The following is a 27216-nucleotide window of genomic DNA, read 5'->3' on the forward strand; positions in this document are numbered from 1 at the left end:
CTGGGTTTCTGGCACACATGTGCACGTGATGATCAGCTGGCCTTTGTGCATATGGCAGTGCTGGAAACTGGAAGAGCTGGTCTTCCATTGTCCGGCACGCGCAACTCCTCTTCCAGATTGCGGCCCTGATGAGCGTGTGCGAGCACTCCCTTTTCAGCACTCGGTGCTGAAAAGTTTCGCCATCACTGCCCTATACTATTTCAGGTGTCTGCAAAACACTGGATGCTGTCATTTACAGTATTCCTATTAATCTGCCCTTTCGAGGGCCCACCTTGATGAGGGATGTATTAATCCAGAGAGGTGGAAGAAGAGGAGGCTCCGGGGGTTTTTGTGTAAATGTTTTTTAAATGTTTTAAAGGGATCCAGGGTGGGGGGTGGGTTTAGCCAGACCAGGAATAGGAGTAGAGCCAGGCGAACAGGTGGGGCTGAGGAGGAAGGGAGCGGAGCGGGGGAGGGGAGTCAGTATAACGTTCCTTTAGAGGGTTCCTATATTCCAACGGTCGCAGGAAGGGGTGGATGCGAGGACAGAAGAAGATCCTGCAGTCGGTTGGGAGACCAGGGGCGTTGGTTACGCCCGGTCGTTTGTACCAACCCCCGCATCCTAGGTGGTCAGGGTTTACAGAGCCGAGGCATGAGACTGATGTTATGTAACGCAAGGTCCGTTGTTAATAAGGCCCCCCTCATCCATGACCTGGTTTCTGAGGGGGAGCCGGACCTTGCAGGGATCACGGAAACCTGGTTGGGCCACGAGGGGGGTGTGCCCCTCGTGGAAATGTGCCCACCAGGATACCGTGTATTCCATCAGCCTCGTGCCCGGGGTAGGGGTGGTGGGGTAGCGGTCATTATACGGGAAGTCCTGGCACCGAGAGAATTCACCGTACCTCAGATATCCGGATGTGAGACTCTAGGTGTGAGATGGGGCCCAGGGAGTCAGTTGGGCCTGCTGATTGCATACTTGGCTCCTCGCTATGCTTCAGCGGCCCTGCCAGAGCTCCTCGAGGTGATTGCGGAGGTGGCAGTTGAGACCCCTAGACTATTAGTCATGGGGGACTTCAACTTGCCATCGACGGGTGAATCATCCGAGGTAGCCCAGGAGTTCATGGCTTCCATGACAGCCTTGGACCTGACCCAAATAATTCAGGGCCCCACACACGAGGGAGGACACATGCTGGACCTTGTTTTTATCTCTGGTCGATGGAAGAGTGATCTGGGAATAGGGGATCAGGTGATCACTCCCCTGTCATGGTCAGATCACTCGCTTCTCCGGCTGGACTTCACTGACGCCACCCCCCATCGCGGGGAGGTGGAACCAGAAGATCTTAGATGGTTCCGCCCCAGGCGACTGATGGAACCAGATAGGTTCCAGACGGAGCTTGGGCCACCTCCTGTTGCCCTGACCCGCTCCCGGACAAAGGACCTGGTGGCCGCATGGAACAGTGCGGCGGCCGGGGCCTTGGACCGGGTGGCGCCCTTGCGGCCTCTCCGGTGGCAGCGAACCACCCTGGCCCCTTGGTTTTCCGAGGAGCTGAGGGTGATGAAGCGCCACAAGAGACGCCTAGAGAGCAGATGGAGATCCTCTCGTGCCGAATCTGACCGAACACAGGTAAGAGCCCATTTACGGACCTACCTTGTGGCACTAAGGGTGGCTAAACGTCGATATTATGCCACCCTTATTGCGTCTGCAGAAAACCGCCCTGCCGCCCTGTTCCGGGTGACCCGCTCCCTCCTTTCACAGAGGTCGCGGGAAGCCCCTTTACAGGGGAGGGCAGAGGAATTTGGGGAATATCTGCAGGACAAAATCGCTCAGATCCGGAGCGAATGGGTCCCCTTCAGTGATCGTGAGGAGACACCGGAGGCGAGTCTTGAGGTACCTATCTGGGAGGAGTTTGACTCTGTTGCCGCCGAGGATATGGACAGGCTACGCGGGCGACTGCGGGCCACCACATGTTTATTGGACCCGTGCCCCTCCTGGCTTGTACTGGCAACCTGGGAGGTTACACGTGACTGGCTCCTGGGTCTGGTGAACGCTTCGCTGGAGGAGGGGTTCCTGCCAACCGCCTTGAAAGAGGCGGTGGTGAGGCCCCTACTTAAGAGGCCTTCCCTAGACCCAGTTGAGTTAGCCAATTATCGTCCTGTCTCCAACCTTCCCTTCTTAGCGAAGGTTGTTGAGAGTGTGGTGGCGCAGCAGTTCCCTCGACACCTGGAGGAAATTACTTATCTAGACCCGCGCCAGTCCGGTTTCCGACCCGGTCACAGCACAGAGACGGCTTTGGTCGCGTTGGTGGATGATCTCTGGAGGGCAAAAGATGGGGGCTGTTCCTCCACCTTAGTCCTGTTAGACCTCTCAGCGGCTTTCGATACCATCGACCATGGTATCCTATTGCGTCGTCTGGAGGGGATGGGGGTGAGGGGCACCGTTTTGCGGTGGTCCTCCTCCTTCCTCTCTGGTCGGACGCAATGTGTGTTGGTGGGAGAGCAGAGATCGACCCTGAGGCCGCTCACGTGTGGGGTGCCACAGGGGTCGGTACTCTCCCCTCTCCTGTTCAACACATACATGAAACCGCTGGGCGAGATCATTCGAGGATTCGGGGTTGAGTGCCATCTGTATGCAGATGACACTCAGTTGTACATTTCTACCCCGAACCACCCCAACGAAGCCGTCGAGGTGATGTCCCGGTGTCTGGAAGCCGTGCGGGTCTGGATGGGCGACAACAGACTCAAACTTAACCCTTCCAAGACGGAGTGGCTGTGGCTACCGGGCGGTGCCTAGGAGTAGGGCCTTCTCTGTGATGGGCCCAACCCTCTGGAACGACCTCCCCCCCAATATTAGAACCACCTCTGATCTCCGCTCCTTCCGCAAGAAACTCAAGACCCACCTGTTTCGAGTAGCTGGTCTGGCCTAATTATAATTATAATCGTAACTGTATTTAACATCTATTACTAACTTTCCTGGATGGCTTTTTAAATTTTATATTGGGGTTTTAAACGGGTTTTAAAATTGTTTTTTAATTATTTAAATTGGTTTTGGGGTTTTATATACAGACAGTGTGTGTGTGTTGTTTCTGTTCTATGTCTTATGTTATTTTCTGTTGTTTTGATTATGAATGGTCTGTACACCGCCCCGAGTCCCTACGGGGAGAGGGGGCGGTCTATAAATTAAATAAACCATAAACCAATTTATTATCTATATGGTTACTCCAGAACATCAGAAAAAATGTTTAATTAACTATAAAATTAAATTAACAACAAACCCACACAAGTGGTTTCTGTAGTTTGGTGGTTTCATAATCACTCCAAATGCATGAGCTGCGGTGATGCAGTGATTATAATTCAGTACTGCAGGCTACTTCTGCTGATCAGTGGCTGCCAGCAGTTTGGCAGTTCAGGTCTCACCGGCTCAAGGATGACTCAGCCTTCCATCTTTCTGAGGTTGGTAAAATGAGGACCCAGATTGTTGGGGGCAAATGCTGACTCTATAAACTGCTTAGAGAGGGCTGTAAAGCACTTTGTGATTCCTTACAAGGGGAACATTTTGGGTGAGGCTTTGTTGTGGGATGAAACCTAGTCCTTCCTTGGTGTGGGCCAGACTTCTCTGGTATAGTTTAGATAATTATTTTTCAGACTTGTAGTAGGAGAATGCAATCTGCTGTGGGGAATAAACTTTATTCAGTAATTCTCTTATATGTGTATGTTATTCGAAACTGAGCTCTTTGTCAAAAGTAACGTTTTCTGGCTTAATAGAGTTCTTTTGCCAATTCTGAGATAAGCTTTGGTGTAACTCCTCAAGGAAAACTCAGATCAGCGAATGGAGTGGTTTTCTAGCTTTCCCGACTCAGGAACACACCAATATGTGTTTTTAGTTGGAATCCAAGCTCTGGATCCAAACTAACGTTTTCTGGCTGAATTGAGTTCTTTTGCCAATTCTGAGATAGGCTTTGGTCAAACTCCTCAGGGAAAGCTCAGATCAGCGAATGGAGTATTTGTTTAGTTTTCCTGACTCAGGACACCACTGATATCTGTATGTTTTTCGAAACTCAGCTCTTTGTCAAAAGTAACGTTTCTGGCTGAATTGGGCTCTTTTGCCAATTCTAAGATAAGCTTTGGTGTAACTCCTCAGGGAAAGCTCAGATCAGCGAATGGAGTGGTTTTCTAGCTTTCCCGACTCAGGACATCACTGATATGCGTATGTTATTCGAAACTGAGCTCTTTGTCAAAAGTAACGTTTCTGGCTGAATTGGGCTCAAAATACTTTGCTGTTATTGTTGATTCCATGGCAGATTCATCCCATGTTGAACAAACATTTCTTTTGCGTTATGTAATACCATATGAAAACCAGTATGAAATTGTAGAAAGATTTTTAGTTTGTTGACACAAGCCATAAAACAGGATGTGACATAGCACAGATGATAGTAGAAACATTGAAAGAACACAATATACCACTGTCGGATTATCGTGCACAGGGCTATGACAATGCAGCCAACATGGCAGGAAAATATAAAGGTGCACAAGCAAGAATACTTGAGCAATGTGAAGCAGCTTTATTTTCACCATGTGGATGTCACACACTTAATTTGTGTGGAAATGATACCTCAGAATGCATTCCTGAAGCCATAACATACTTTGGAATTGTACAAACTGTTTATAACTTGTTTAGTTCTAGTCCACAGCGATGGGAAATCTTGCAGAAGTGTATCAGCCGTTCTCTTCACGGCATGTCTAACACACGATGGTCAGACCTTGTTGAAAGTATAAAGCCCTTTGTAGCCCACCTGCCAGGCATCAAATTAGCAGTAGAAAACCTCTTGGAGTTGAACCTAACTGCGAAAACAACAGAGCTTAATGGAGTTTTGTCTTATGTCACATCCTTCATTTGTGTGATAATGTCTGTTGTATGGTACAGAGTATTAGTTCCGGTTGATATCTGTAACAAGGTTATACAGTCTAGAAATGCAACGCTGGATGTTGAAGTATCCAACTTAAAAAGCTTGATTTCAGAACTAACAAATCTTCGGAACAGCTGACAAAGTATGTAGAGCGAAGCAAACCATGTTGCTTCTAATTTGTGCATAGAAGTGAAACTCTCTGGAACTCGTGGTGAAGCAAAACGCAAAAGAAAGAGGTTCCATGATGAAGGTGCTATAGAAGAAGCAGATTTTTCCAAACAAGATGAAATGGATGAATCCCCTGAGGAAGCAGGTTTCAGAAAGTCTGTCTTCTATGTAATATTGGATAATGTTATTGGTGGACTGACTGTTCGTTTCAATGCTGCAGTGAACATTTCTGAGAAGTTCAGCTTCCTCTGGAAGTACCTATCAATTCCTCAAGATGAACTGAAAGAAAAATCAGAATTACTGGCAGATCAATATCCCACAGATATCTGTGAGATAAGTCATTTGTCATCTGTTCATCAAGGAAATTTTGGAGACGGCCAACTGAGTCCATTGGAGTTACTTAATTGCTTGAAAAGCTACAAGCTGGAAGGACTCTTTCCAAATATATGTATCTGCCTCCATAGTTTGTTAACAATTCCTGCCACTGCCGCCTCTGCAGAGCGCTCATTCAGCAAACTAAAGGTGATAAAAAATGATCTAAGTTTGATGATGTCACAGGGGCAACTGGTACATTTGGCAAGACTCAGTATTGAGTCTGATCTTGCAAAAACGATTGATTTTGGTGATATTATTCACAGTTTTGCCAGGAAAAAGGCTAGGAAAGTACCTTTGTTTAGCAGAATATAAATGCCATTACATCTCAACTATGATAACTGTTATGAGCTTGTAATTAATCTAGTATTAAATTCATTGATTATGTATATTGTTTCATTATTGTTTGTATACTAATGTGTATTATTGTTTTTATTATCTTTTACAGAAGTAACTGTCCTCTTTTTAACATATTTGCAAGTAGGTTTGAATGTAATTAATAAATGTACAATTATGACATTATTGATTTATGTGTCCATGTGTAGGTGAGTGGGACATATTAGTCTTGTTCCAGCACTTAATAATCCTCTCTGCTGGCCCTGGCTGGAGCTGCAGTTTCCTGTTTTTTATATCAAATCATGTGAGTCAGGTGAAGAAAGTTTTGAAAAGAACTTGTGGGATCTGGAGGGGAGTAGATAGACAGAAAGTAATGGATAGCCTCTAGATAGAACTAAGTAGGCATTTTACTCCAAGATAGAACTCAAGTGGAAGAGAAGTTTTTGCAGGAGTAATCTCTACATCAACAGTCGCTTTTCAGTCAATTAAAAGCCTGTTGTTACTGCTGTAGTTAAGTTAGGGTGGTAGGTTTATTCTTTTTTAAATCAAAATGATGAAATGGGAGAATCCTTTCACTGAGAAGCTATACACTATGCCCTTGTAATTTTTTTTTCTTTTATTTGCATTTGATGACTTTGGGCTGGAAAATCTTGTAACATCTTTACCAGTTGCTGTAGTAGCATAAGCTTAAAAAACACCCACCACCAAAGTGACAACTCTCTTCAGCATTGAACAGTTAAGAGTAGGCATGCTGTACTTCTAGAAAAAGCATTGGTCCCCAAGTATAACAGATATAGTGCCCTTGCTGACCTTAATGGGGACACTACAGCAGGGGTGTCCAAACTTTGATTGAGGGCGGCGCATTGTGAGCGACAGAGGGCGGTGACGTCAGGATCGGGCTTCCGATGCAGCCCTCTCACCGCCCTCCCTCCTGTGGCAGACAGTCTTCTGCTTGCCGCCCTCAATCAGAAGGGAGGGCCGCATTTACACAGAGCAGGGAGGGCTGTTAGAGGGCCATATTAAACCGCCCCCCGGGGCCGCAAATGGCCCGCGGGCCGGACTTTGGACATGCCTGCACTACAGTGACAGGTCAAGGTAGTTGTGATAATGATGACTCAGATAAGCAGGGGATTCTGGTCCAAAATGAAGAACTTACTTTGGAAAGGCGAAAGTGTGAACCAGGTATTACACATCAGTCGCACAAGAAGATCAAGGTATCCAAAAAGAGAAGTCCTCCGCTAATGATTTAGTGGAGAGATCCTCCGCTAATGATTTAGTGGAGCAAGACGTCGTGGACAGCTTTTAACTCCGAGCAACCCAAGAAGGAAAACATTTGCAAGTATCTTAAGTTTTAAGTTTGAAAAATTTTCTTAAAGAACGCTACTGCTGAATTTGAAAGGCGTCGGCTTAGAACAAAGGATCCAAAATGGCGTTAATTTATTGCTGAAAACCTAAAGAAAACGAAAGCTAACTGTTTGCTGACAGCTGGGGGGGGGAAAAGGAGTAAAGGTGGAATGGCTGAAATAACTATTATTTAACTCTAAAGTTAGTTTATATAACCTGACCTACTTGGAAGAGTATTTTGTGAGAAAGTTGGGAAGAAGTGTCCTCCTTTTTTCTGTTAAATATGGCAACGGAACAAGGGGTGGTTCCCTCAGCCGCTACAATAAACCTCCAGGACTTGAAGGACTTTATAGGCAAAGAAATTAAAGAGGTTAAACAAATGGTCCAGGACACTATAAAAAGGTCTGACCAGGTTGATAAAAACATGCAAGCTATAGCGACGGCACTGTCAGAGGTTGTTCTTAAGGTGGACAGTAAGGTGGAGCAATTAGTCGTGGATTTGGAAACCAAAACGAAAGAAACGGATCTGAAATTTGTGGAAATAGAGGGGAATATGCAAAGGATGGATAATGAGATTATTATGATACAATTTAGATCTATGGAGTATGCTATCAGATTGAGAGGCTTAAGAGAAAATCCTAGAGAGGACTTAAGAAAAGTTTGTGCAGATGCCTTGGCTATGTTGCTAAAAGTGGATGACTCCCGTGAGATTTCGGCTAAGATTGATAAAATTTACAGAGTAAATTCACGCATAGCATTACAAAGGCAACTACCAAGAGATGTTGTGATATACTTTACTGAGAGAAATTTCAGAAATGACATCTTGCAGAAGTCCTTTTATTCTTCCCTTCAAATAGATGGGAACATGATTGGTGTTTTTAAGGAGCTACCACCAGCGATGTTAAAGTTCAGAAGGGATTTTGGATTTTTGGTAGCCGAGTTGAAGAAGAGAGAGATACAATATAGGTGGGATGTCCCAATTGGTGTTATATTCAGATATCAAGGGGTAAGGTACCGTTTGAATACAATAGACAAAGCAAGAGACTTTTATTATGGAATACTTAAGGAAAGTGCAACGCCCCCACGTACATCTACACCAACACCAGCAGATTTGGATGTCTTAGAGCAGAGGCTGTTTGAGAAAGAGACAGAAGAACAAAGAAAGCAGATGCAAAAAGAGAGGGAAGCTCAGGGTGCTCTAGGTGGATAAGATGGAAAAGATGGATATGGGGCCACGATTTCGGCAGGCGATTGGAGCAATTTATCAGCAACAAAATGCACAACTTATTATTAATGGAAATTTGTCAACAACTTTCGAGTTACAAAAAGGCACAAGACAAGGTTGCCCATTATCTCCATTGTTATTTATTTTAACTTTGGAAGTCTTGTTGAATGCAATTCGGGACTCAAAATCCTTAGATGGCATAGCTATCAGGCAAAAGGAATACAGAACTAGAGCATTTGCCGACGATCTGGTTGTTACCCTCTCACATCCTTTGAACTCAATAATCCAGATGAAAAATATCATAGCAGAATTTGGCATGGTGTCCGGGTTTAGACTAAATCAAAACAAAACGAAAATGATGGTTAAAAACATGACAGAGACTCAAAGAAAGAGACTTGCAAGTTTAGCAGGCTTTGAAATAGTCTCCAAGGTCAAATATTTAGGAATACAAATCGCAGAATCAAATACAAAACTTTTTCTAAATAACTATGAAGTGTTGTGGCAAAAGATACAGAAAGATCTTCAAGTGTGGAAAAAGTTACAATTATCTTTGCTTGGAAGGATTTCAGCAATTAAAATGAACATTCTACCTAGATTCATCTTTTTATTCCAGATGATACCGGTGCTTAAATCAGATAAAACTTTGTTAATATGGCAAGCAGCATTAAATAAATTTGTTTGGAAGGAGAAAAAACCGAGAGTAAAGATGAAGATTATGCAAGATACTCGTGAAAGAGGTGGCCTTAGACTCCCAAACCTCCGATTGTATTATGAAGCTGCGGTATTGACGCATGTAGCAGATTGGTTTGGGAAAACAAAAACGGAACTGTTGAATATAGAAGGCCATGATCTTGTTCTGGGATGGCATGCATATCTTTTTTATGAAGATAGGGTGGATAAAGTGTTTAACAATCATGTTCTCCGAAGTGCCTTGATGAGAATATGGAAGAAGCACTGGCCCAATTGGGATTATAAAATACCGCTTTGGTTGGATCTTGCAGACACCATGTGGATTACGAATACTAAGTCACTCGGGGGGGGGGGTGTTTATACAAAGATGTGCTTATTGCTGATGGGAACGAATGGAAGTTAAAAACTTTGGAACAACTGTTGGAAGAAGGAATTACTTTAAATTGGTTACATTATATACAGTTACAGAAGAGATGGGAAGAAGATCGTAGGGTCGGTTTTATGGATAAAGAAGTGGAACTGATCAAGCAGGTAAAAGAGACTGGCCCAAAACAGGTTAATAGAATACATAATGTACTGTTAGAAAGAGATTCAGAAAGTGAATTGGTTAAGGATTGTATGATTAAATGGGCTCAGAATTTTGGTGAAGCGGTTATGTTGGACACGTGGGAAAAAATATGGGTTCAGAATGTTAAATTTACACAGTCACAGAATTTAAGGGAGAACTTTTATAAAATGTTTTACAGATGGTATTTAGATCCTAAAAAATTATCATGCATGTACCCAAATGTTCAACCAAAATGTTGGAGATGCGGGTGCCTAGATGCTACCTTTTTTCATGTATGGTGGACTTGCAATAAGGTTAAAGCTTTTTGGATAAAAATATGGTGGGTTATGCAAAATGTATTTAAGAAAAGAATACAATTTACTCCGCAAATGTTTTTACTGGGTATAACTAAGGACTTTACTAAAGGGGAAACAAAATTGGTTTTGTATATGGTTACAGCAGCTAGGTTGTTGATTGCGCAACATTGGAAAAAAGATTTTTTACCGACAATTGATCAATGGATTCAGAAAGTGGCGGGGTTCGCCAAAATGGCAAAAATTTCAGCTTTCTTAAAAGGTCAGAAGCAGGAGAATTACACACAGGAATGGGTAAAATGGATTGATTACATACAGAATAAATATCAGACTAGGAAGTACTATGTAGCCTTTAGTTAAGAATGTTTAGACTGATAGATGATCAGAGTAAATAATACATGGGATGCTTGGAATTGTTAGAGTGGTGTATAGCGGAAGTCAGGGGGGTGGGTTTGAGTGGGAGGTGGGGGAGGGTTAGGGTGGAGAGTGGGGAAATATATATGCATAACTAATCTAGAAGATGGGATTAATGAAATATTGTTACTTTAAGAGAAACCTATATTAGGATTTATATATGTTTAATTAATTTAGATGATGGGGTTATTGGACTATTGTTACTTTAAGAGAAACTTATATTATGATTGTTGGGAGGTAAGGGGGTAGAATATTTGAATGAGAAATCTATTTTAAGACGGGGAGGGGGGGTACAGTATTTGGTACAATATTTGAATGAGAAATTTTTTTAAGATGGGGGGAGGGGAGGGGGTACAGTATTTGTATGTGATTTACATTATATGGTGGGGGGGTAAAAAGGGGGAAAATTTGTTTGTGTAAAACTTTTTCAAAAAAACAAAACAAAACAAAAAGAGAAGTTGCCTTCTGGTTAGTGATTCAATCATAAGGAATGTAAATTTAGGAAAGGATATGGAGGTTTTGAAAGATGTCAGGTGTCTGCCAGGTGCTACTGCCAGCAAAGATAAGAGGCGTATTCTTAAGATAGTCAAGAATGCAAGTAAGGACTGTGATGTTGATGCAATTATACATCTTGGCACAAATGATCTGTTCCAAAAAGATGTACTTTCTGTGTAGAATGATTTCCAGAGCTTGGGGTATGAACTTAGTAGTATAGGTTGTAGGCTTATCTTCTCAGAGGTTTTACCAGTATATAAGGAACAAAGAGGGAAGGGCCAGCATGTAGCGGAGTTTAACGTGTGGCTAAAGGAGTGGTGTAAAAAGGAAGGCTTTAGTTTTATTAGTCATGATGTCTGCAGCTGGTCCAATGAAAAACTGTACGAAAGAAATGGTTTGCACTCACCCAAGAAAGGGACTGAGTTACTTGGTATCAAATTCACAGATTTTCTGGATAAACATTTAAACTGAACAGTGGGGACAGAGAATTAATTGATACAGAACATTTCTGTCCCCGGCAATCTAAAATTCATAGGGTTATCAGTGCATGCAACATAGATGTTTGTGCGGGTAAGATTACCAGTCCTGCTGTCAAGCAAAACCAAGCATTTAATAGTGAGTGCCATACCATGTGCACAAATCAACCAAGGGGCAAGAAAGTAGGGGCAATCAGGCATAACACAGGTTATGTAGACAGTAATACAATACAATACAATACAATAGTAGAGTTGGAAGGGACCTTGGAGGTCTTCTAGTCCAACCCCAGTAAACACAGGGTCAATCAAAATGGACTCAAATGTCTATACACCAATGCACAGAGTATGAGGAATAAACAGGGTGAATTAGAAATTCAAGTAAATGAGGGCAGATATGATTTGTTGCCATTACAGAAACTTGGTGGGATGAAACCCAAAAATGGAACATACAGCTAGAAGAATTGAAATTATTTAAAAGAAATAGACCAAATAAAAGAGGAGGTGGAGTTGCACTATATATAAGAAATAACTACATCTCTACAGAAATAGAGCACAACAATGATGAAAATTATCTTGAATGCAGTTGGGTCAATATTAAAGGGCGGGGGGTGACATTGCCATAGGTCTATACTATAGGCCAACCAACCAAGCAGAGGCAGTAGATGAACTTTTTGCTAGTCAGCTAACTAAGGTATGTAGGAAGCACATCACAACAGTAATGGGGGATTTTAACTACTCTGACATAAACTGGGAAACAAACTCTGCACCAAGTGGAAGATCCAACAGATTCCTAACAAACCTAGCAGACAACTTTGTTTCCCAAAAAGTAGAGAAGGGAACAAGGGGATCAGCCATATTGGACTTAATTCTCACTAACAGAGAGGAAATGATAGAAGGTGTTGAAGCCACAGGAACCCTGGGGGCAAGTGATCATGCAATATTGGAATTCAACATTATGCAAACACAAGTAGTAGAACAAAGTCAAACTAGAGTCTTGGACTTTAAGAGAGGTAATTTCAATAAACTTAGAGCTTGGGAAGGATTCCATGGATGAGAATCCTCAAGGGGAAAACAACTCAAGAAGCTTGGGAAATTTTGAAAAATGAGATTACAAAAGCCCAGTCTAGCACAATACCAATGAAGAAGAAAAATAACAGCTCCCAAAAGAAACCAGCATGGCTGCCTAAAGAACTCTCTGACAAATTGAAAGACAGAAAGAATAAGTATAAAAAGTGGAAAGAGGAGCACATAACTAAGGCAGAATATCAGCAAATAGCCCAAGCCTGTAAAGATGAAGTGAGGAAAGCTAAGGCTCAAAATGAAGAAAGGCTTGCGACAAAAGTAAAAAATAGCAAAAAAAGCTTCTTCCAACATGTTAAAAACAAGAAAAAAGTCAAGGAAACAATTGGTCCATTGCTGGGAGAAAGTAGCAAGAAGGTGACAAGCAACAGGGAGAAAGCAGAACTATTTAACTCATTTTTTGCATCTGTCTTTACACAAAGGGAAAAAACAGTCCAACCTATCAAAAACAGCACCACAAAAACCAGATTAGGAACACAAGTTAAAATAGGGAAGAAAATGGTAAGTAAGCACCTCTCTACCCTAGACGTGTTCAAATCACCAAGACCGGATGGATTACACCCCAAGGTTCTGAAGGAACTAGCAGACAAGATCTCAGAACCACTGAACTATATCTTTCAAAGGTCCTGGATCACCGGGGGACTGACAGAGGACTGGAAAAGAGCTGATGTGGTTCCCATTTTCAAAAAAGAAAAAAAATTGATCCAGGAAGCTACAGACCTATCAGCCTGACCTCAATACCAGAGAAGATTCTGGAAAAGATAATCAATCAATGAATTAGTGAACACCTAGAAGTAAATAAAGTAATAGCCAAAAGCCAACATCTTATTGCATTCTTTGACAAAGTGACAAAATTAGTGGACCAGAGGAATGCCGTCGATATAATTTACTTGGACCATAACCAGGGGTGGGTTTCAGCCGGTACACACCAGTATGGGCATACTGGATGGTGAAATTTAGCGTGACTTCCCGTACCTGATCTTCCGGAGGCCTCATACTGGAACACTCCCTTCCCTGGCCTGCCCTCCCGCTCACTCCCCCCACCCACCAGGTCGCCGCTCGCTCCCCCCGCCCGTCCACACCATGCTTGCCCTTCCCACCCACTTTCTTTGCCTGCCCAGCCAAGGCTGCAGGCGGCCGGGGAGGTGGGGGGGAATGCTGCCCATCTGTCTGCCCCCTCTAGAAGCAACCGGGCGGGCCCTAGGACAGTCAGCAGCCCACCCGCCACTGCCATGTGACCTATCTGGGGGTGCAGCACCTACCAGGACATGGCTGCAGCCAGCAACAGGACGCAAAGGAGAGGCCATCCAGCAGAGTATTCCAAGGCCAGTGGGTTGGCGGGGAGGTTGCGCAGGGCTGGAGGCGGCAGGGAGGCGAGACATCGAGGCCACCCTGGGTGCCTGCTGCTGGGCGGCTGCTCCTTTGTGCCCCATTGCCAGAAGCAGTTGGCTTTGTCCTGCCGATTCTTCCTCTCCCGGCGGGCCCTGGGTCGGTCAGCAGCCTGTGTGCCACCGCCATGTGACTGCTCTGGGGGTGCAGCCAGGAAGGATCACTAGGAGAATGCCAACTGCAGCTGGGAGTGTCCCCAGGTAGGTGGGGTGGTGGGGAGATTGCATGGGGCTGGACTGGAGGTGGCAGGAAGGCAGGGGTCGAGGCTACGCTCCCGTACCGGCAAAAAAAAGAACATCCTGCTGTCCCGGAACTGCGCCGCGAGGCAAGGGAAGCAGGTCCTGGGAGAGACCTTCCCTCCCCCTTCAGGGAGCCCGTGTGGGGAGAGAGGAGGGGGCGGCCTGGTTTGAACGTCAGCGGGCGGGCGGCAGTGCCTCCTTCACTTGTTCGGGTGGGCGGAGAAAGAAAGGAGGCATGCGATAGCCGAGGTGCTTCCCTTCGCCCTTGGTGGTGGGGGTGCTTTATCACATGCCTCCTTTCTTTCTCCGCCTGCCCGAATGAGCGAAGGAGGTGCCAGCTCCAAACCACCCTTGACTTCCATACTGCTACCCCTCGCCGCAGGGAGGTGGAACCGACTAGATGGTTCCACCCCGGGCGCCTGATGGACCCCGAAAGGTTCCTGATGGAGCTTGGGACTTTTCCTGAATCCCTTGCTCACAACTCGACCCAAGCCCTAGTGGAAGCCTGGGATAGGGCGGCCGCTGGGGCCTTGGATCGCGTTGTGCCTTTGCGGCCTCTAACCCGGTGTCGATCCCGGGTGGCTCCCTGGTTTACCAAGGAGCTCCGGGAGATGAAACGCCGGAAAAGACGCCTAGAGAGTGGCTGGAGGGCCAGCCGGTCCGAATCTGATCGAACGCTAGTAAGAATTCATATTAAATCCTACATAGTGGCGATAGAAGCGGCAAAACGGCAACATTTTTCTGCTCTTATCGTATCCGCAAATAACTGCCCAGCCGCCCTGTTTAGGGTGACCCGCTCCTTACTTAACCAAGGAACTGGGGAAGACCCCTTGCAGGGTAGGGCTGAAGAATTGGTTCAGTATCTGCAGGATAAAATTGCTCAGATCCGGACAGGCTTGGACTCTGACTGGGTAGATTCGGGCGAGCCAATGGGGATGAATCTTGTGGAGACAATCTGGGATGAGTTTGACCCTGTGACCCCCGAAGGCATGGACAGGATTATGGGGAGACTCAGTGCTGCCACTTGTGTCCTGGACCCGTGTCCCTCTTGGTTAGTTTCGGCTTCCCAGGAGGTGACACGAGGCTGGCTCCAGGCGATTACCAATGCTTCATTGAGAGAGGGGTTCTTTCCCACCGCCTTGAAGGAGGCGGTGGTGAGGCTCCTCCTTAAGAAGCCTTCCCTGGACCCAGCTTCTTTAGCCAACTATCGTCTGGTCTCCAACCTTCGCTTTGTAGCAAAGGTTGCCAAGAGTGTGGTAGCACGTCAGCTTCCCCAGTACCTGGATGAAGCTGTCTACCTGGATCCGTTTCAGTTGGGTTTCAGGCCCGGGTACAGCACGGAGACAGCATTGGTTGCGTTGGTCAATGATCTCTGGCGGGCCCGGGACAGGGGCTGCTCCTCTGTCCTGGTCCTATTAGACCTCTCGGCGGCTTTCGATACCATCGACCATGGTATCCTACTGTGACGACTCGGGGGGTTGGGAGTGGGGGCACCGTTTTATGGTGGTTCTCCTCCTACCTGTCGGATCGGTCGCAGTTCGTGTTGACTGGAGGGCAGGGATCGACCCCCAGGCGCGTCACTTGTGGGGTGCCCCAGGGTTCGGTTCTCTCACCCCTCCTGTTCAACATATATATGAAGCCGCTGGGCGAGATCATCCGTGGTTTTGGGCTAGGGTATCATCAATATGCTGATGATACCCAACTTTTCATCTCTACCCCAAACCACCCAAACGATGCCCTTGACATGATGTCCCGATGCCTGGAGGCTGTGCGGATCTGGATGGGGAGGAACAGGCTCAATCTCAATCCCTCCAAGACTGAGTGGTTGTGGTTTCCGTCATCCCGATTTGTGCATCTTGTTCCATCTTTGACGATAGGGGGAGAATTTTAGCCCCCTCAAAGAAGGCCCGCAATCTGTGAGTCCTCCTGGATACGTGCCTTAGTTTAGAAGAACACCTGACGGCCATGACCAGGGGGGCCTTTTACCAGGTTCGCCTGGTACGTCAGTTGCACCCCTTCCTGGATCGGGATGCTCTGTGCACAGTCACTCATGCCCTTGTCCTTTCTCACCTGGACTACTGTAACGCTCTCTACATGGGGCTGCCCTTGAAGAGCACCCGGAGGCTTCAGCTGGTCCAGAATGTGGCCACGCGGGTTATCATGGGGGTACCTAGGTGCTCCCATGTTACACCCCTTTTAGTTGGCCTGCACTGGTTGCCGGTTGTTTTCCGGGTGCGATTCAAGGTATTAATTATGACCTTTAAAGCGCTCCATGGCTTAAGCCCAGGGTACCCGCGAGACCACCTACTGCCACCAGTAGTCTCCCACCGTCCAGTGTGATCCCACAGAGTTGGCCTCCTCAGGGTGCCGTTGGCCAGACAGTGTCGGCTGGTGACCTCCAGGGGGAGAGCCTTCTCTGTGGGAGCGCCTTCCCTCTACAATGAGCTGCCCCCTGAGCTTTGCATAATCCTTGACCTCCGGTCGTTCCGACGCACCCTAAAAAGTTGGCTTTTCCAGCAAGCCGGCCTGGCCTGTTAATTTTATCTCATTTTTTAAATGTTATTGTCCTATTAATTGGGCTTGTTTTTTGGATATGTATCTAATTTCTTTTTAAGTTTCGTGATATGTGTTTTTTAATGTTGTACGCTGCCCTGAGTCCTTTGGGAGAAGGGCAGCATATAAATCCAATAAAACAAACAAACAAACAAACAAACAAACGGATGGGAGGTTGAAGGTGCGACTACAGGTGAAGAGCGCCAAGGGGTTTTGACAGCGTGAGAGAAAGACTTCAAAGTCAGTGGAGGAGGTGTGTGGCTGGTGTTGTGCCGTTCCGACTTTCCCCGGGTGCAAAATGCTCAAAAAAATAAAGTTTTAGCTTTTTTGGGGGGGGTTGTGAGGGTTAGGGGTGCAAGGGTCTTGTAACTTGACAGCTTTAAGACTTGCATGCTTCAAATGCCAGAGTTTCTGAGCCAAAATTTTGGTTGCTAAGCAAGAGCGTTGTTAATTGAGTTTCACCACATTTTACAAGTTGGCCACTCCCACCTGGTCACATGATCGCCAAGCCACTCCCAGCCAGTCACATGACCACTGAGCCAATCCCACAAAAAAGGCCACACCTACAGAATAGGTTCTAAAAATTTTTGAAACCCACCACTGACCATAACCTCCTACTACATAAAGTAGAAGAATGTGGGTTGGACAGCATCACCACCAGATGGATTCGTAACTGGCTGACCAACGGCACTCAACGTGTAGTCCTCAATGGAACTGCATCTACATGGAGGGAGGTATGCAGTGGAGTACCCCAAGGCTCTGTTTTAGGCCCAGTACTCTTCAACATCTTCATCAATGATTTGGATGAGGGAATAAATGGGGAACTCATCAAATTTGCAGATGACACCAAGCTGGCAGGAATAGCCAACACTGCAGAAGATAGGCTAAAGATACAGAAGGATCTTGACAAACTTGAACATTGGGCGCTGTCTAACAAAATGAAATTCAATGGTGAAAAAAGTAAGGTTCTACATTTAGGCAAAAAAACCAAAATGCACAGGTACAGTAATTGCGTTTGAACTTTACCCCCCCCCCCCGGTATCCCCTCCCTTCTGTCTGTGTCATAAATCATATTCACCAACAAGATGCTACAGCAGGCTATGAGCATGCACATTTCACATATCAGCTGTAGGAATATGAGACCTGACTCTGGCCAAAGGTATGCATGGAATTCTACTCCCTTTTTTTAATGTCGACTTGATAGTAGTCATGGAAACGCTTTACAAGTTGACAGTAAGGTTCTACATTTAGGCAAGAAAAACAAAATGCACAGGTACAGTATATGTGGTACCTTGCTCAATAGTAGTAACTGTGAGAGGGATCTTGGAGTCCTAGTGGACAACCATTTAAATATGAGCCAGCAGTGTGCAGCGGCTGCCAAAAAAGCCAACACAGTTCTAGGCTGCATAAAGAGAGGGATAGAATCAACCGTAGTTTATCCTTTTCCTCCTGACAGTCCTTTTTAAATTGTATTATTATTTCGGGGTATTTTTAATGACTAATTTTTATTATTATTAATGTAATGTATTTTTAATTATTACCTCCTCCATGCATGTATATATATGTATGTATATGTGTGTATTTTTATGTTTATAAGTATGTATGTATATTTTATTGTACGCCGCCCTGAGTCCCTTGCGGAGAGGGAGCGGCTAACAAATTAAATTTCTATTTCTATTTCTAAGATCACATGAAGTGTTAATACCACTTTAGAATGCCTTGGTAAGGCCACACTTGGAATACTGCATTCAGTTTTGGTCGCCACGATGTAAAAAAGATGTGGAGACTTCTGGGTGGAAACTAATCAAGGAGAGAAGCAACTTAGAACTGAGGAGAAAATTCCTGACAGTTAGAACAATTAATCAGTGGAACAACTTGCCTCCAGAAGTTGTGAATGCTCCAACAGTGGAAGTCTTTAAGAAGATGTTGGATAACCATTTGTCTGAAGTGGTGTAGGGTTTCCTGCCTAGGCAGGGGGTTGGACTAGAAGACCTCCAAGGTCTCTTCCAACTATTCTATTCTATTCTATTCTATTCTATTCTATTCTATTCTATTCCATTCCATTCTATTCTATTCTATTCTAAGTCCTTTTTTAAACTCTATTTAACCATCATCCTGTTGCTCGTAGCAGTTGCTTGTCAGTTTGTTCTCCATTATCGGGTCACCGATGAAGTGTTGAACTTCCTCTTGGTTTGGTATTACTGCACACTGATGATAAGAGAAAGCATCCTCATCAGCAATGGATCAAGGACTAAAGGCTAGTGGGTGTCTAATCATTACATTTCTACATTCTTATCTGGCATGATGCTAACGTGGCCAGAGGGTCTCATGTATCAAATGTTCCGGAACCACTTTTTATCTTTCTCCATTTTTCAGAGCAGTGTCCAGTTCCTTCAATATTATTATCAAAGTGGCTGCCTTTATACACTTCGTGCACTGGGGAAAAGAAACCACTTGGATCTCACAGTGAAGGGGTTTCAGTCCTGGTTGTGGTAAGGACTAACGTTTCTCCTCCCTTTTCTGTTCTTTGCACAGTTTTGGCAACTCTACAACGCAATCACCCTTTTTGAACTGTCCAGGCATGAGAAATGTAAAGAATGGCAAGTTTCAGTCCTGGCTCTGACATTTCTGATTCTTTTCTTTGGAAACTTCCTCACCATGCTGAAAGTGGTCCATACAAAATTGCAGAAGAACAAAACCAAGAAATTGTGAAAGAGGACAACTGAACTGGCAGACAGGACAAGTCAATGTGGGATGGAACTCTGGTTCATGGTGGCCTTCTCTGCATGTCTTCTAACTAGTTCTCCAGCTTCCTGACCGACCTGCTGCTAAGTACAGCTCTGGAGGAAATTCCACTCAAAGTTCTGTTGTGTCCTCCAAAACTGACTGATTGGTCAATGCTGCGGTCTTCCCACCAATGAATGTTTTTAAAAATTAAATAAACAAATAAAAAGTAAACATTCCCCAAATCCCTGCTAAATCATGAAATCACATCTCTGAAAAAGATACCCTTTCTTTGAAATAGTCAATGGTTTCTAAATTACTAAAACTCAAAGGTTTTACAATCCAAAAATGGAAAACCACTGCATTATCTCTGTTGTAATAGCTTTCCATAATTCTCTGAATATCTTACAACAAGGTATTTTCCCCATTGTATTGCCCAAAGAAATGTAGCACTTTCCTTAACTTTTACATTTTTAAAAATCTTCTTTAATAAACACACATTGGTACTTTGGCCAACAGAATCAAGACATTAAACAAAGATCAGCTTCTCTGAAGAAAAGTGTTCCTATATAACAAGGACATTACACAGCTTGAAACAAGAAAAGAAATATTTACAAACTACAAGGTGGGTTTCATTTTTCTTTTCTGTAGATTTCCTTTATAATGCTAAGATGGTTATTCAGAATTTTCAATCATATAAACAGAAAAGCACTTAATGCAGAGGGATATAGTAGCATTGGGTTTTTCCTTTTTTTAAAAATTGAAAATTGTGGAAAAACAACAACCATTAAGCCATTTAGCTACTATTTTGTTACAATTAAAAATGAGAAAAGGGTCCCCCCCTTTTTGTGATGTGTTTAATATAGAAGACAGACACAATGCTTAATAGGAAAGGGACCAACAGCCACACTGCTAAGGTCAGAAAAAAATTACAATGGATGGATGTGCAAAATATGGGAGTGACAAGGGATGGGAAGTGAGGGCAGTGGCCTCTTTAAATTAAAATAAATTCAGATCTCTTCAACTTGGCAAGAGTCAGCTTCAAGTCATTTTCAGAAAATAAATTGTGACTTAGAAAATTGAATTCCAAAAACTTGTAAGCTGAAATGGAGTTAAGTAAGAAGAGTGGTAAAAAACAACATCCCATCTTTCTCTGGAAAAATATTCTGGTACTGAGACATATGTTAAAATTTAAGATGCAATCTCAGCCAATGCGTAGACTTTTTTTTAATAGTGGGTGGAAGAAAAGGAACTATGTGATTATACTACACTCACAATATGGCTTGTGGATCTGGGGTGGCAAATTGTTGAATCCTGTGACATCACTCCCAGTACTTAAGGGTCAACACTACTGTAGTGCAATCTGTTAGCTGCAGATGTGTAACCTACAGCACGGGTGTCAAACTCATGTTGTCACCACGGCATCACGTGATGTATTAGGACTTTTTTCCCCTTCGCTAAACCGGGCGTGGCCAGCATGTGACGCATCCGGCCTACTGGGCCGGGAGTTTGACAACTCTGGCCTACAGCTTTCAAACTAATGGCCAGAATGCAAAAGTAAAAGGAAACACAGAAGTGTTAGTAATTAGCAGGGAAAGAGGAGAGTAACCTTAGATCATATCCAGCAAAGAAAATGCATGGAAAAATGGTTTCTCTTGAAATAGGAATGGTTGCCAGCTTTTTCCCCACTAATCTGCCATAAAAAAAACCACAATACAATATGAATAAAATGTAACCAAAACATATCCAGGCCGATTATGAAAAATTTCCTTTTCTTGCACAACTAAACTTCCTGTGTAACATGAAGAGACTGTCTCAGAAGCAACAGATAACCCCAGAACAGATCTAGGACACTAGAGAAGAGCTTCTTGCCACTGACAATGGGAAGCTGTCCCATAAGGAACCAAGTAATCTTGAGAGGGTTTTTTGTTTTTTTAATCAGGGCAACCTGGTCTACCCAAATATGGGTTGGAGCATACTGCTTCTGCTTTCACCTTTCAGCCCCAATCCAAGAGCCTTCACAGGCAGTCGCTTTCACGACAAACTAAATTTAAGATAAGTGATCTTGAGAGTCTGCATTGCAAGTGCTTTCGGGGGGGGGGGGCTGGGGGAAAAGGAGAAGGTCTCAGTCAGGAAGCAGCACTTTTCAACAATAATTTCACTTCACTAAACTCTTATGGGTGAGAAAGAGCACTATGAGGATGAGGATGGTGGCAGGTGAGGGAAACAGACACTAAACAGCAAAAGAAAAAAAAAACAAATGAAAATACCCTTTCACCAGAGAACCAATACCAGGGTCAACCAGCCAGCTTCACTCTCCTTTCTGAGAAGTGTACACCTATGAATGGGGGAAGAAGAGGCAGCTTTACTCTCCTCATTAGACCACACAGCACTGGATAAGGTGTGTCTGAGAGACAAAGAAACATGGAAAGAAAGGGGAAGGGGGAGAAGGTTAGAAAGAAAGAAAAGAGTTTCTAAACTCCTTAAATTCACTAAAAACTGTGAAAATTCCCAGCAGGATGTTTGAATATCAAACACAGATTTCAGAAACTTTAATGCCAAGAGTTAATTTGGTGGATTGGTTTCCCCACCTTTTTGCTCAGTTTTCCTGTCTGTCTCTTATCTGTGGGCTGGCCGCTGAACCATGGCTATGGCCCCTGAATTCTGACTCTTGAGGCAAACAAGGGAAGGTGAGGTGGGGGAAATGCCTGCTTCTTGGGAGGGCTTGCTGCCAGATGTGCGTCGTGTGCAACGTGATGACCGGTCCTGTGCTTCTGAGGGGTCCTCCTGCTCTGTCTTGGGATTGCAGGACAGTGGGAAACTGCGTCGTTCCCAGGGCTGTACAGTCTGGGAAGAAAAGGCAGAATAGTTGGTAGGCTACATTGCTTCCACAATCTGGAAACCTGAAATATCCTTTCAGAATACGACTGCATCTAAGGGCAATCTTCAGCCTGTATGCAGCCCATGTTGGTTCTTGTACACACAAACACACCCCAAATCTGAGGAGGGTGGGAAAGCACAGAAATAACCAAGCACAAGTCAACTTTCAATAAAAAAAATAGGCAAATAGAAACAATTAACAGGGGCAATCCACCTACAAGGCTAACAAACACATGGGTTATTTCATTAAGTGCCAGAAGGGATTAATTCACTCACCTGCTCATCAAGGCCAGAGTCTGGTGTGGAACAACACGTGTCCTCCATGGACAGATGTCGCATGGAGTCTCGGGACAAAAGGGTATGAGGACCAGAGAACAGGTCAGGACTGATGGGGCTGAATGGAAAGTATATATGGGAGAAATCAGAATGAAGATAGCAGTTTCCAATATCAGGTGAGGCTGGCTGTGGGGTAGATGGGATCCCCAACTGAGCGGTTGTCTGTCCATCTGTAGACCTGAAATTAAAACAAACACCAATATATAAGGATGACAATTATTAAAGGGTACAATCTCCTCTCCAATGTCCTAGTACAGTGATGGCTAAACTTTTTGTCCTCGCGTGCCGAAATTGTGTGTGTACATGACAGAGCACCCACAATGCAATGCTCCCCCGTGCATGCACGTAACCCGCCCATGCATGCATGCAACCCCTCGCGCTGTTTTGGGCCTAGCAGACCTCCCTAAAGCCTTCTGAAACAAAAAACGGGTCACAGAGGGAGGGGGCCGCTGCACCCCCCTGTGGCCTGTTTTGGGACTAGACCTCCCTGAAGCCTCCTGAAACTAAAAATGGGGGGGCACACACACCCGTGCTCCCTCCGCCCCCATGCATGTGCTTACGCCTCCCCTGTCCCCTGCACACACGCCCCCCGCACATGCCCACGTATATCCTGCATGCGAGGCAGAGACCCAAAAATCAGGTGGCCAGCAGGAGGCGCATGCGTGGTGGAGCTGAGCTGGGCGATGACTCACATGCCCACAGAGAGGGCTTTGCGTGCCACCTGTGGCACACATGCCATAGGTTCGCCATCACTGTCCTAGTACATTTTTCCCATCTTAATTTACACAAGACATATGTGAAGTGTAAATGTAGAGAGTGGCTCCAGAAAAGCATACAGTTATAGCTTCTCTTACTTGCTAGTGAAAAGTCCCCTATTTCCAAGAATCATGGCATGGTATTTATTTATTTATTTATTTATTATTAGCGTTTATATACCGCCCCCTCTCCCGAAAGGGACTCGGGGCGGTGTACAGTCCGTATTAAAATACAACAGATTAAAACGTAGAAATAACTATATATATGGTCCTTATCATTTCCTCTTATATTGGCTACAGTGGCTAGAGAAAGTCTATACACCCCTGTTAAAATGCCAGGTTTTTGAGATGTAAAAATCCAGACAAGATAAATCACTTCAGAATTCTTTCCACTTTTAATATACCATGTGAGTGGTACAATTCAACTGAAAAACAAATTGAAATCTTCAAGGGGGAAAATGACAATTAAAAACTTACAATAATGTGGTTCCATAAAAATGCATACCCTACAATTGTCAACTGTCCGACTAGCGAACCCAAAACAAGAAAACACACTCAGGAGCTTTGAATTCTTAAAAGTGAAACTTTATTGGATACACCATTTTGGCACTGAAGAAACAGAACCAGCTCTGGTTTTCCCACACAAATGCTTGCTTAATTAAACAATAGTTTCCCTTTCTCCCCACCCCTGGGTGATCACATTGTCCAATTATGAGACATCCTTTTGTTATGGGAAAAGTCCATCTCTTTCTCAAGCACCTGCAGTGGTGACCTTGATGGTTTCCAGCCTCTCACGATCTGTGCACAGCTTCTCAGCATTCCATTACACCAGTGGTGGGATTCAAAAAAATTTACTACTAGTTCCATGGGCATGGCTTGGTGGGAATGGCTTGGTGGGCGTGCTTTGGTGGGTGTTGCAGGGAAAGGATACTATAAAATCTCCATTCCCTCCCCACTCCAGGGGAAGGTTACTGCAAAATCCCCATTCCCTCCCAATCAGCTGGGACTTGGGAGGCAGAGAATAGATGGGGGCGGGGCCAGTCAGAGGTGGTATTTACCGGTTCTACGAACTACTCAAAATTTCCGCTACCGGTTCTCCAGAACTGGTCAGAACCTGAATACCACTTCTGCATTACACCCTTCCCTCCCCCCACTTTATTGGCAAGTTGAATATCAATAGAGTTTGAAAGAAGCAAAGTGGTTCAATCTTGACATGCCAACCCTCTGAAGGAAAGGGACACCTGGAAGATATTAAGTATAGATTAACACCGTTACCTAGGTAGTCTTTGCCTTCAACAATCTCCTTGGCCGTTGAGGGTATTGTGCATGAAACCTTCTTACTAACTTCTCTGTGCTAACATTGTGGGCCCCTACCCACTCAGCGTCGGTTGAGGGATATCCTTTCCACTGCACTAAGTATTGTAATCTTCCCTTAAAATACCTTAAGTCCAATATCTTCTTGATCTTATAGTGTTCCTCACCCCCCAGTACAATGGGAGGTGGAGACTTCTCTTCAACTTGCCTTAACTTAAAGCCTCGGAAGAGTTCCAACAAACCACAGTGGAACACTGGGTGAACTCACCTGAGCACCTTCAGTAACCGTAATTCTACTGTAACTAGGTTTATAATTTGAACAATTGGGGACGGTTCTATGTACTTGGGACCCAGTTTTTTACAAGGTGGGTTCAGTTTTAAGTTTCAGTTATTTAGTAGACAGGTATACTTTCTCCCCAATCCTGAACTCCTTCTGGAGGGCCCTTTTCGAATCTGCCTGTTTCTTTGGTGACTTTCTGGGTTTAGTCAGTGCCTTTTGCACATTTCCCCAGGCAGCTTTTAAGGTGTCCATCCATTCAGCTAACATTACTGAGGGAAGAGGTTCCCTTGGAAATTCTGGCATTGGTACAAACTCAACTCCTGTGGTTACTTTAAAGGGGGTGAACCTAGTGCTACTATGCACCAAGTTATTGTATGTCACTTCTGCCAAAGGCAGGAGTTCCACCCAGTTGGTTTGCTGATAGTTTACATAACAACGTAGGTATTGCTCCACTATTGCATTAGCCCATTACGCCACCCCATTAGTACTTGGATGGAACCACGAACTAAGCCCCTGGGTTGAGCCTATTCACTTTTTAAACTCCTGCCAAAACTTTGCTGCAAACTGCACCCTGCCCACACCCCGGTCTCAAATGATGCACCTTGGGACTCCATGCATCCAATAAACTTGCTACATGAACATCTTGGCCAGACTCTGGGTTGAGGGAACATTCAGACATGCGGTGAAGCACACTTGCTTTGAAAACAGGTTAACCACTGTCCAAATCACAGTACTCCCATTACTCTCAGGCAATTCCACTATAAAGTCCATGGTGATTTCTTCCCATGGTCTGCTGGGGTTGGCCACTGACTGTAGAAGCTCAGGAGTCTTTCCTGGCAATAATTTCATGGATACACACACCGGGCAGCTAGTTACATACTGTATTTTTTGCTCCATAAGGCGCACCTGACCATAAGACACACTCCTGTTTTTGGCCTCCACACACCCTATTTTTGGCCTCCGTGGAGGCTGAAAACGAGGCACGTGGAAGCCAAAAACAGCCAAAGGGTGGGGGCTGGCGGGGCTTTGGCAATACGGTAGTTTTCTATGTCTTTCTTCATCTTGGGCCACCAGAACTGCCTCTTAGCCAAGTGAAGGGTCTTTACGAACCCAAAGTGGCCTGCTGGCTTTACGTCATGGCTTCTTTGTAGGATCTGGGTCCTCTGGCTGGGTGGAACATACAGTTTGTCTCCCTTCCACGCCAGGTTCTCCCTCATCGTCAGCTCATCTTTGTGGTCCTTGAACCATGCATCTTCTTTCAGGCCGTCCTTTAACTGCTGGGTCAGAGCACTATCAGCCGGCTGAGAAGTGGCTAGCAGCTGTCGCTTTGTGGACACCTGAACTGCCAGTTGCTGGGAGGGGATAATGGAGTTAACTATTTCCTCCCGGGTGCTTTTGTATTGGGGCATCCCCCTGGCAAGTACCGAAGGGTGAAATTGAACCAATTAAAGTACTGAGCCCATCGTACTTGTTTAGAAGATAGTTTCCTTGGGGTTTTTAGGGCTTCTAAGTTCTTGTGGTCAGTCCACACTTTGAGAGGGGTCTTACGGCCCTCTAGGAACTGCCTACAAGTCAGCAGCACCCATCGAACAGCATAAGCATCCTTTTCCCACACTGCCCAGCGTCTTTCAGTGTCGGTCAGTTTCCGGGAAGTGTAGGAGCAGGGTTGCAGCGTCCCCTTCACATTTCTTTGGAGCAGGACGGCCTGGCCAGCACATCACTAGCATCAGCTTGTATTAAGAATGGTTCCTCTGGGTTCGGGTGTTTAAGAGTTGGCTCCCCAGCAAAAAGCCATTTGAGCTTTTCAAAAGCTATTTGGCATTCCATAGTCCAGTAAAGTGGCTGGCTCGGTTTGGGCTTCACACCCCCTCCCCTCTGCCTGTCTTTAGTAATTTGGTGATAGGCAGGGCTATCTGTGCAAATGAGGGGATAAATTGGCGGTAAATTTAGGAAAGCCCAAGAAATTCTTTAGTTGCCTTCTGGTCCGGGGAGCTTCCCAGTTTAATATTGCTTTCACCTTTCCAGGGTCCATCTCCTCATGGGACATGTGGTACCCCAAGTAATCCAGACTGGTTTTGTGGAAGTCTGATTTTGGTAGTTTGGAATAGAGCTTAACTTTCACTAGTTTCTTTAGCACTTCCTGTACTACCTTTATGTGGTCCTCCATCATTTCCAAACAACTGCGGATCTCATTCAGGTACACCAACACCCCCTTATACAGGTGCTCATGCAACACTTTGTTTATTAGTTGCATGAACATAATGGGTGTTCTCTGCAGTCCAAAAGACATCACCCAGAATTTGAAACACCCTAAGGGGCAATTGAAAGCTGCTTTCCACTCATTGCCCTCCTTAATTTTCACTCGGTAATACACTCCTCTCAAGTCCAGTTTAGTGAACACC

The 27216-nt window shown here is 44.9% G+C and overlaps 1 protein-coding gene and 1 pseudogene across 2 annotated transcripts in view; one reads left to right on the forward strand and one right to left on the reverse strand.

Annotated features, from left to right (window-relative positions):
- Positions 1–13612: 13612 nt before the first annotated feature.
- LOC309400286 (transmembrane protein 120B-like) lies at positions 13613–19237 on the forward strand (annotated as a pseudogene). Its single transcript has 2 exons — positions 13613–13849; positions 18611–19237. The product of its transcript is annotated as a transmembrane protein 120B-like (transcript).
- Positions 19238–19740: 503 nt separating this feature from the next.
- LOC309400288 (KAT8 regulatory NSL complex subunit 1-like) overlaps positions 19741–27216 on the reverse strand; it is a 529998-nt gene continuing 522522 nt past the window's right edge. The window contains exons 17-18 of the mRNA XM_081968699.1: positions 22406–22643; positions 19741–22096 (exon numbers count right to left, since the gene is read on the reverse strand). Of these exons, the coding sequence (XP_081824825.1) occupies positions 21869–22096; positions 22406–22643 (466 nt within the window). The 3' untranslated portion in view covers positions 19741–21868. The remainder of the gene's footprint in view (positions 22097–22405; positions 22644–27216) is intronic.

Source organism: Natrix helvetica (assembly GCF_964273705.1).
Source record: "Natrix helvetica genome assembly, chromosome: W".
Lineage (NCBI taxonomy): Eukaryota > Metazoa > Chordata > Lepidosauria > Squamata > Natricidae > Natrix > Natrix helvetica.